A 10,936-nucleotide genomic window follows, 5' to 3' on the forward strand; every position below is an offset into this window, starting at 1 on the left:
TGGTGACATGGGCCAGAGCATGGGGCAGAACGACTACCCTACCAGGACCTGGGTGGAGATACTAAAATCTTGACAAGCAGCTGAGCAACCTGATCATTAATTAGATACGCTGAGAATGGGAGGTTGAACTAGATGACTTCCAGAGGTCCCTTCCAGCCTAAATTAATTTATAATTCTCTGATGCACTTGTTCTAGACTTATATTTGTTTTATTTGATAAAGGTACATCATCCATCCATGTATTAAAAAAATAATCTTTCTGATGAAGCCCCAGTCCTCTCTCCCAGGTCTCCTTCCTGGCTGGGAGCTAATTCCTCTACCCAGTCTCTTTGCACACCATCTTGAACCCTGCATAGCAGCTCTACAGGCCAGTAGTGGGTTTTTTTTGTTTTTGTTTTTTCTTAAGAGATCCACTGCTTAGTCCTCCATGCCCATGGGAAGGCACAGAAAATGCTGGCCCTGGCAGGGAGACTCTGCTGCATGCTGGACCAGAACAAGCGGGACCTAGTATAAAGGGTGACCTGGTCATTTACTGCTTTTAGCCATGCTTTGATAATAGCAGAGAAGGCAGTGCCACATCTGCTTCCAAAGGTCATCCCAGGCCCTGTAGCCCATCCTCACATCCACTGCCAGGAGCTTAGCCTTTGCTTGTATGGAGAAATGCTACAATGGCTGATTTGAGGTTAGTCTTGTCAGCACTCCTTGGAGTGACTGGGAARGGAAATGAGGCTCTGGATCTTGTGTTGCTCCTGAACCAGCCCCCAGCACTTCTCCAGCCTTGTCCATCTCCAGTTTCRCCTGTGAGGGCATGTGAAAAGGACCAGGTCAGGTCCTGAGGACCCCAGAGGAGAATGGGCCCTGCACCATCCCCCCCATCAGCAAACGGTGAAGTGGAARCACAYGTTGGAATGAGGAAGGAGCTTTGTYRTCTCAGTAAGTGGGRGGAGAAGACACGTAGATCATCAGGAGGAAGGTACAGAATGTGTTTGTAACCCCAAAATCCAACAGCAAGAGGAGAGGGCATCACACAGGGCAGAAAAGGAGCATGAGAGGGTCTTGACTGATCRATCACCAAAGTCTCTTCAAACCGGCTCACAGAACCACAAGGCCACAAAATAAGGGTGTTCACTCACTCCCCAGGGACGTGGCATCCAAAACGCACAAATGACAGCCTCCAGAAACAGCTGGGAGATAAGCCCATCAAGCACTGGGGCAAGGAGGCCCAGGCAGACATAGTGATCCCAAAGGACCCAGAAGAAACACTCCRTTGTCAGCAGAAACAACAGGGTAAAGCTGCTTCTGGTAGTCACAGAGACAAATTAAAAGGGCCTGGCAGAATTTGGGTTTGCAAGAAGGCCTTCCCSTTCTCCACGCTACCAGTCCCATTTTTGAGAGCTCACGGTAGTGTGTGTCGGGTGACACCAGCGCTGCATGGCCTGGGCTGCCACAACCTGCACGTTGCTGTGCCCCCACAGACGCTGGCCCGATGCAGCCTGCCTCTGGATTCCCATGGGCGCTGGCTGTGCTGGCCAGGGGGAGGTGGCTCAGACCTAGGCAGGGCCATCACACCATGCTCAATGCCATGGGATTTTGTTGATGCTTTCACTGATCTGGGAGCCCTTCCCCGCTGCCCAGTTTGCACCAGAATAGCTCCCCAGGGTGCAGTTTGAAKGATTTGCCAGCATGATGACCTGCCAGGGCCTGGCTCTGAGAGTCCTCACAGCTCCGTTGTTTTTCTGGGCTCGATCAGGACTGTGTTTAGCATGCCCACCTGACACTCCTGGTCTTGGAGCTTTCTTGCAGCCTGCGAAGGGCTTTGGCACCAGTTCGACCTCCGACGCCCCCTCTGCCAGTTCCTCAGAATTAACAGGACGGTGASGAGGACCAGCACGGCAGTGAGTATCCCAAACACCAACACTGTCACCAACTGGGCTTCACTTAGCCCTGAGTCCCTTTGGGTCACCACCTCTTTCACAGAGATTTTCAACAACCCTCCCCCTGGCACTTTCTCGCTGTGGTTGGCCACACGTCTCCCAGTGACCACAGTCCTGACAGGCTCCAGTTGAGTCACCCCTGGCATCTCACTGGTGSTACTTTTCATGACCCCACCATTCTCATGGTTCGCAGGGTGGTAGGGGGGAGCCCAAGTGGGCTCAGGGACGGAGATCTCACAGGTTTTCCCAGTAAAACGGTCAGGACACAAGCAGTCGTAGTCATTGATGCGATCGTAGCACTTTGCCCCRTTTTTACACGGCTGGCTGGCACAGTCATTGATGTTGATGGTGCAGAAACGCCCCTCAAAGCCCACCTGGCACTGGCAAGAAAAGCGGTTGATCCCGTCATGGCAGGTGGCACCGTTGGCACAGGGACGCATCAGGCAGTCATCCACATCGTTCTCACAGAAAGCCCCCATGAAGCCAGCGAGGCACCGGCAGGTGAAGTTGCTGGCGAAGCCATTCTCGTCTTGACACTGTCCCCCGTTCTTGCACGGAGACCTGCGTGGAGAGAGCAAGGAAAGATGCAGCTTTCTCTGCCCTATGGAGGAAAATACACACAGCTGCTCAAGCTGTGCATGGGTACCGTACTGGCACTCTCTGGGTGGGACAGCCGTTCTTAAGAGAAGAACGGGTAGGAGGTAGCATCTCCCTGTGTGAAAGGGAGATGGTCCCCCAAAGGATGTCACTGTGCACAGGCCTGCTGCCCACTAGGAAGAGTCTTAAGCCAAACAGTCTGAAGATGAAATGGGMCCTGCTGATGATCCCCAAATGCATGACTGATGCCAAGTCACTGCATTCACCATGACAAGGGATGGACATCTGTTCAGATCACAACACAGTCCCTGCCCCAGTGGGATTGTGCAGGGCACTGGGTTTTGGCTTAACTCCATTAATGCGTGGAAATCCACAGATAATGAGCCAAGCTGGGCCACTGCTTGGTAGCTCATGACCCGGCACTAATGCTGCCTGTAATCTCGCTGCCTGCTCTTCCCCTGCTGCTGTGTCTCACCCTGCCTTCTCACATGGCCCTGTCTTCATCTCACAGTCCTTCCCATGGAAGCCTTCTGGACACAGGCAGGAATACTCCCCATCTCGGTCATAAATGCACTGAGCCCCATTCTGGCATGGGGACTGGTGTTCGCAGATGTGTATGTCTGTGGGGAAAGAAAAAGACAGAAGTTAGTGAGAAAAGAAGGGTGATGTGGCCATTTCAGTACTGACACAGCCCGTTAAATCCAGGGGGGGGTGAGAAACAGCAGCAGTTTCTCTCTCCTTCCCTCTCCTCCAACACATACCTGCAGCAATAGAAATGTTTATGTGGCATTTCCCGGCTAGTCTGCAAAATGTTTCAGCATTGCTGTGTATGGCACAGATTCAGGGGTGCAAAGAAAGCGAGACACCCCTTGTCATCCTGCAAACCTGCATGACTCAAAGAGCTGCAGGCTGCACCATGCACACCATGTGGCCAGCTGGCGCAGGGCCCTCAGTGAGCATGCAGGGAAGCTACGTGGTGACACTGATTCCTAGCCACACAAGCGGCATCCACTAACCACCTGCTGAAGGCAGGAAGCGCTGGGGGAAGCAGGAGGTGCTTCCCAGAGTCCAGCCATGGCGTGGGAAAGGCAATTAGTTCATTTGCTCCATTTCCTGAAGCTGGTCAGTGCTGCAACACCTCTTGCCACACAGCCAGGGAGCAGGTCCCAGAAGCCTGACCTCTTTCACAGAAGGGAAAAGGGATGGTCCCAGCTGCCACAGGTGACATCCCGTCTCTCTGGCAGCAGGCATCACTGGGATTACTTCTAGCTCTGCCTGTCCCACCCATCCATGCAGAGTGTAGCGAGCTTCTGCCCTTAGCATCGAAGGGTGGAAGGCAGAGTCTCAGCGTACAAGCTCAGATGAAGCCCATCCCTTCTCACCTCTCTACCTCCTGCCCAGTGTCCCGGCCACCTCTGCTACATGCSAGCGTCCGCCCACCCGGACCAAGCTCCCAGCAGGCCCAGCCCAGGACTCACCTTTGTCACAAAACTTGCCAGCCCAGCCGCTGTGACAGATGCACTGCCAGGGCTGGTGGCACGTCCCATGGAGACACCCCGGCATTCGCACACACTCCTCACAGTACTTGCCCTCCCAGCCTGGATCGCATCTGCAGAAGGACAGGACAGGGCAGCATGGCAGCACGACGCAGCCTCGGCAAGGGCTGCGGGAAGGCTCACATTTGCCCTGATGCACAGGCTTGCCGCAGGAATGGAGGTGCTGGGAAATCCTCCCAAAGAACCCCATGAACCTGCTGGCTCCCTCCTCCAGAGGAGGTCAGTAGTGGCATCTCTTTCAAAAGAGTTAAATGAACAAAGCAGGAGCAGACATCTCCCCACAGAACCACATAAAGTGACAGAGGCAGCAACAGTGCTGTGGTGCTTTGGCTCAACGGGCCTGATTTTAATAGCTGCAAACTACTTTCCTTCAGGCAAACTGATCTGTATACACTACTGTATTAGCTAAAAAAAAAAAAAAAAAATCCCAGGCCTCCTCCATCACACAGCCAGTCTAAACGGCATGAGTCTACATCCTCATCCATAACACTGAACTCCCGAAGGGGAAGGGGTAACAGGCCTCTGAGGACTGTTTGCTTCATCCTGGCTCTTTTCATTATAATTTGTCCACATAACATTTCACGTTACGTGCATGGTAGTCCAGCTACAAAGCCCTGCTTGATGTGACTGATGTACGCGTACGCCTTATCTACAAGCTCATCGCGGAAGYGTGATGGGAAAATCAACCCTTGCAGCACACAATAGCTGGACTTGGACCCAGACGAGCGGTACAGTGGCAATGACTGTAAGTAAAGCAAAGCTGTTGCTGAGCTGCTCTCCCTGTTGCTGTCCCTGCCCTCAGGCCTGCCAGCTGCAAGGGGGAAAGGAAGCGATAATGAGATGAGAAAAGAGGRCACCTCTGTGGAAGCAGAGCCGAGTGGAGGTGCATTTGTTACCAAATGCAATAAAAGCTAGACTCAAAACTGCACAAAATTAAGCCTAACAGAGACCATGCAATCTSTACAGTAAGCAACGGGGTTGATTTTCATGGCTAGGACTCATTTTAGCAAGATGCATGGTGACTGCAGCTTTGCCAGGCCAGTCAGAGGCTGCAYTTCCACAGCTGAGACTGGCTATTGTAACAGTAGTGTTTTTCCCAAGAGATGAGGAGAATAGTAATAAAAAATAAATTAGAGGCTCTTTGACAAGAATGGAGGAGATATTGATAAGATCAGGCAAAATATATTCATAATTCAGAACTAGATAGTCATGAGCTGACAGACAGCTGTTAGTGCCTCTACCCTAAGGTACCCATCAACTGCAGCAAGGGAATGGCAGACCTGGACTCCCCTTTTCAAGGGAGAACAGTCAACCCTAAAAACTGCAAGAGAGGGGGCTGAGTTAGCAGAAAAGGTTGTATTGGGGATGATTTCAATAGGTTGTTGCTGAAAGATTCAGGAAACACTCCGGAGGCCTGAAATCTGGAGCAGCAACTCATATGCTCGCCTCCACTAGAATAACCTGCAACCAGGCCACCCACTGCTTCAAAGAGTGCAGCATCTTGGCTTGGGCTTGCAGCACTTGGCTCCCACCCACTGGCCTGYCCCATGGAGGCCACAGCCACAGAAGGGATCAGGGAGGAGCCAGCCCTTGGCAGCTGCAACAAGGAGCCCAGCAAAAACAGAGCTAGACACTGATGCAATGGTCAATGTGATTACAGCCACGTGCTGTGCAGATGTCCTGGCCCAGAGCTCTCTGGCTGGCACTGCAAGGCCACATCTGCTCTTTTAGAAGAGAACAAATGACCCAGAATCCACTGCCAGGCCCTGCTGTGAAAAGGATTTGAGTGTGCCCCAGTGAGGAGAACAACGGCGCTGTAAGCAAGCAGTGCACCCTGCTCCTTGCCTTGTGGCAGAGGCATCTGGGCCAGGCTGCAGCAGCCTGTTCCTTCCAGGCCTTCCCTGTAGGACCAGGCTCTGGGCAGCAGCATCTGCCTGCCTGCAGTGGGCCAAGAGACAGGGGCCATCTGGGCAACACTGTTGTTTCACTGGTTGCAGCACGGGTCCAGGCTCTGAGATTTGTCCTGTGGGATCTGGACACCCAGTAGAGTTGGGCACTAGAGACCACCCACACACTCTTGCTTTGAAACAGAGATGGGTTGTGGGAACACATGGCCTCTCCTTGGCAAGCCAATGTGGCCCACCAACCTCCTGGCATGTTCTTCATAAAAATATCTGGAGATCCTCACCCTAGTCCCATCTATTGTCTCTAGGAGGGTCACTCTTGAGGCTGCTGATGCCCTCAGACATTTACTTGCACATTGGCAGCTCTTCTGTCCCATGCCACCAGGGAGAGCATYCCATCTCAAACTCATGCACAGCAGTGCTGTCCATAATTCTGTCCAGACTGTCAGGACTGCTTGAATCTGACAGAACAATGTCAATTGCTAAGTAGTGAGGAGACTCTAGGAGCAGGAGTCCATCAGCAAGGGGCTAAGGGACCAATATACCCCATCCCAGCAGGGATGAAAAGAGAGCAGAGTCACTGACTCTCTGAGACAGGGTGAATGGAGGAGGAAAGTCCTTGGCTCGGAGAGGGGGTGTAGGCACTGGAAGGGCAGCGTCAAGGGAGACAGAACAGTTCCCACCAGGGGCATCAAGAGGGAGGAGAAAAGGGTGAGCCGTACCTGCATTTGCCATCCTGGTCACAGCAGCCATGGGCAAGATTACAGCGCTCACTGCAGTCATCACCTGCAAGGCAGGAGGGGGGGGAGTAAAGTTAGTCAGAGACAGTACGTGACCCCAGATCTGCTCATGCCCCTGCTGGCTCACAACAAGCAGGGCTTGAATGCTATAATACCCTTTTTTTTTTTTTTTTTTTTTTCCATTTTAAGCACTCAGTCTGCCCTTCCACCGGAACTATTATGTCAGAGACATCCTTTTCTGTTACTGGGTACCACATGAGAGATGAGGATTTTGCAGTCACCTGAGCAGTGGTAACACTGTGCCTTACTGAGAAACAGGACATTGTTCACAGCTGTCCAATCTCTGATGAACTCCTTGATCATCTGTGCGCTGCCTCCCTTAGACTTCAGGCCCTTCTGGACCAGAGCTGTGGACTACACCCTATGTAACAGGGACTAACCTTGCCTGGGACATTTGTCCCACTGTCGGTCAACAAGCATGGTGGGAAAGCTCAGGACCGTGTACTGTGAGGGGCACAAAGGGATGGATGCTTGCTTCTACTGCAAACTATCGGCTTCCCAGGGACAAGCAGGAGGGGCTGAGGTCCTTCCAGCGATGAGGGGTGTCAGGGTAATGGAAAGGATAGGTTAGTGCCCTCCGTATCTCCCAGGATGTCCCCATCCTTGAGGACAGCTATTTGAACAGAGCTGACAGGTAAGCACGCCTATTTTCTGCCACGACCAAGCTGCGAGCACTCCCTCCGTATCACAGAGAGCAAGATAGGAATGGGGCATAACAACGGACCAGGTATCTAGTTCTGTTTATTTATTTAAAAGCCATAGAAGCTGTAACTGAGCCATGTCCTGGCCATGCTGTTTCTCATCCCCTGCTCAGCGCTGGCCTGCTTTCTCCAGCCGGGTGTCCGCTTTCATCTCCACCTTCCCATCTCCTCAGTGAGCTGCTCGTGTCTCAGCCTTGCAGGAAGCTGGCTCGCTCCAGCTCCCCTGGGGCTGGCTCTGAGCCCCCAAGAGAGGGTGCAGGTGCTCCAGGCACCCTCCTGGTCCTTGTCACTCTGGCAAAGACAGGAGCCTTCCTTGTGCTAGGAAACCCTACCAGGCCGGGCAGGCAACTCGGGCAGTAGCGTCAGAGCAAATTTCAGGAAACAAGGAGTTTCTCACAGAGCCCAGCATGATTCCAAGCGAGCCCCAGGAGAAGAAAGCTCCTGCATGATTTGGCTCCTCCATCCCAGACTGGGGCAGGTTAGAGTCCCCACACCACAAGGTGCACTCAGGCTTCCCCCAAGCAACACCGCAGGCTGTATTGGAAGCAAGTGGAAAGAGAGAAAAGCCCAGTCTGCATGCTAGTGCCTTAGCAGCAGCAAGGTGATGGGCTCCAACTGCTCAGGACAAGAGCCTCCCAAAACAAGCCACCACAAATCAGGAGCTGCATCTTGGGACTGCTCAACCCAAGCCTAAGTATTACTGTCTTTCCTATCTGTAACTATTTCTCTCCTTGCTGACGGCTTTGGGAATTCACCACTTATTGTGGGGAGCAAATTCATCTTTGGGAAAGGATTTTGCTGCACAGGATCCAGATTAGCTTTTTGGTTTGGGGACTTTCTTTCCCCTCCACCCTGTCTCTCCAAACAGGCCCATCAGTTCAAGGATCTATTTGCTCCAGCTGAGAGAGACAGAGCAGCAGGAACTTTCTCCCTGCCTGTCCGCTCAAGTGCTGCCAGCCGCAATGGGCATAAGAGCAGGAGGTCTCCCCAATTGTCACCAGTCACCCCTCCAGTGCTAGATGACTGAGGAGCATTTCCTGTTCTTGCAGGTCAGGCCAGCTCTATTTAACATGGTGATCTGAGGAGAATTCGGCAATGCCAAGGGCAGGTTTGGAAAGATGCATATAGGACAGAGGGATCCATTCCTACAGAGACTCACCTTGCGCAAGCTGGTGATGGGCCAAGAGGATCCAAACCAAGGACATTAGCTGGAGACAGAAGCTCCTGAGCATGGTCAGTGTGGCCCCACCGAGATGAACACCTGCAGGGATAAAAAGAGCAAGCTCAGAAAAATCTCCTGGCCCATGCAGCAGCTTCACTTCACATGCCCCTTCTTCTGCACTACCTGAGAGTTTTGWTTTGAAACATCCAGTTTTGTATCGACTTGTCACCATTCTCCTTTCTTTGTTCTTCCAGGCTCCTTCCTCTAAGGCAATACTGGAGCACTAGGAACCAAAAAGCTTTTTAAAATGTGTGCATGGGAGAATTACAATCCTGAGTGTACAATAAGTATGGCTGTTACCATGCAGCCTGGAGCACCTGCCCCTGCTAGTTGCTGTCAAGAGAGTATAAGCCTTTAGAAACACCAGTCCAGCTGCAGGGACCTTAATTTTCCCTCTCCAGATCAGGGGGATCTCAGCTTCCTTTAAAGCAAGCCCCCTACATCATATCTCTCCTCCACTGCATTTTCAAATGAATAGATAGGCTGAGTCTTTTTACAGCGCCCAAGGAGGCACGGAGTAAAGTAGATCCGATAGACTAGCAGGCAGTAAACAGCACTATGCAGGGAGTGAAGCAACAGGCGCTAGACCTGGGGCTGAAGTCCAAAGCAGCGAAGGCAAACACGCAGCTCTCACTAGGTGCAGCCCTATTCCTCAGCCGTCGTGCAGAGCGCCCCCGCGAGCCCAGGGCTCCTGTACCCGATCATTCTCCGACCGCCTCCTGCCCTCCTGAAGCAACGTTAAAYGCTTTCCAAAAATGCTTCACTCCCTCCCAGCCTTCTGGGGTTGGTAAGGGCAGGAAATTCGAGGGTGATATCATAAGGATATTACTATAATGAGATGGGAGGGGTTAAATAATTCTGCTAGGAGAGTGGTGAAGGTATAGAGCAGACTCCATCCAGCTGCGTGGGTGTGATGGACATGGGCCATTCCACTGTGGGCTTGACTCTGAAGCTAGAGAGGGTTGTGTTGGGCCAACACTTACATGAAAGACTTCTTAGATTTGGAAAGTCACTCCTCCCCACACATATCCACTGTCATTACTGGGAGGGGTGTAGAGGTCCCTGTTAAGGGCTTGACTTGGGTCAGCCCAAATAGCCCGCTGAATTTGAAGCAATGATGTTGCTAGAAGCATCTTTCCACCAAGCAACCCATCACCTATAAAGCACGCAGCATTTTCAGAGGGGCTACAGGATGTTATTGTCACTGCCCTGGCCAAATTCCAGCATGGACCATCACGTCCTCCCTCCACATGTTCCCTTTGTAATCACGCTGGTAGGATCGTCCTTCACTTCCTGTCCTAAAGTGCAGGGCAGTGCTGAACAGCTGCTGCATTTCAAGGGCGGGTGAAGTAATTCCTACAAAACTTATAAAATAATTTARAGCTTAGGGCTGAACAGTTGGTATCCTGCTCCTCCGGGGCCGTTGGCGGCTCACCCTCTGACTGCATGTCATTGGAAAGGTTGCTCCCCCTGAGCTCCCTATAGCCTCCCCATTTGCCGCACGTGCCCCACACAACGCTCCCGCAGCAGCCAGCACTGCTCCCCTCCTCCCTCCGGCAAGGTGCTCGGGTATCCCCGGGGGGCATCCTGGTGGGCAATCGGAGCCCAGCACCAGGGAGGCTTTGCAGCCACCTCGCAGAGGTGCAAATGGTGCCCGGCTTTGGGTCTGGGGACATGAGGGAGCTCCCGCCTTCCCCATCCTCTATGGCCTGGCCAGGCTGCGGGTTACTATCGACCTTGGGGGCTATTACCCCCTGGGGGGTATTATGGACCCCCATATGCCTGGGGGCTACCAGAGACAAMTCCCAGTAGGGGGCTATTAAGGACCCAGGAGGCTATCAGGGACCCCCCATCTGGGATCTATTACAGGCCCCCCTAGTTAGGGCATATTAGGGGACCCCCCCCCAGCTGGGGACTATGAGGGACTTCCCGGTTGGGGGCTATGAGGGAACATCYCAGGCTGGGGGCTACTAAAGACCCCTCCCCAATTGGAGGCTATTAAAGGCTCTCTGCAAGCTGGGGGCTATTAAGGACACCCCCAGGTTGGGGCTATTAGGGACCCTCCCACCGGGCTGGGGGCTATTAGAGACCCCCGGGGGATGCCGCGTCCCCGGGGGGTGCCACTCCCGGCCCCGCCGCGGCTGCCCCCTGCCCCGGGGGCCCCTCCGGCCCCTGTTTTGCTCGCCCCCGCCCCCCGGAGCGGGGACGCGCCCGCAGCGCGGC

The 10,936-nt window shown here is 53.2% G+C and overlaps 1 protein-coding gene across 1 annotated transcript; it reads right to left on the bottom strand.

The window, feature by feature from the left end:
• Window positions 1-197: 197 nt before the first annotated feature.
• DLK2 (delta like non-canonical Notch ligand 2) lies at window positions 198-8,746 on the bottom strand. The gene is made up of 5 exons (XM_085320007.1): window positions 8,651-8,746; window positions 6,713-6,776; window positions 4,009-4,139; window positions 3,006-3,150; window positions 198-2,494 (listed from the first exon to the last, which is right to left on the bottom strand). The coding sequence occupies exons 1-5, from the start codon at window positions 8,721-8,723 to the stop codon at window positions 1,717-1,719; spliced, it is 1,191 nt and encodes a 396-aa protein (XP_085176133.1). The 5' UTR covers window positions 8,724-8,746; the 3' UTR covers window positions 198-1,716.
• Window positions 8,747-10,936: the final 2,190 nt, after the last annotated feature.

Source organism: Rhea americana, unplaced genomic scaffold (assembly GCF_003343005.1).
Source record: "Rhea americana isolate MKP2758 unplaced genomic scaffold, rheAme1 scaffold_119, whole genome shotgun sequence".
Classification (NCBI taxonomy): Eukaryota; Metazoa; Chordata; class Aves; order Rheiformes; family Rheidae; genus Rhea; species Rhea americana.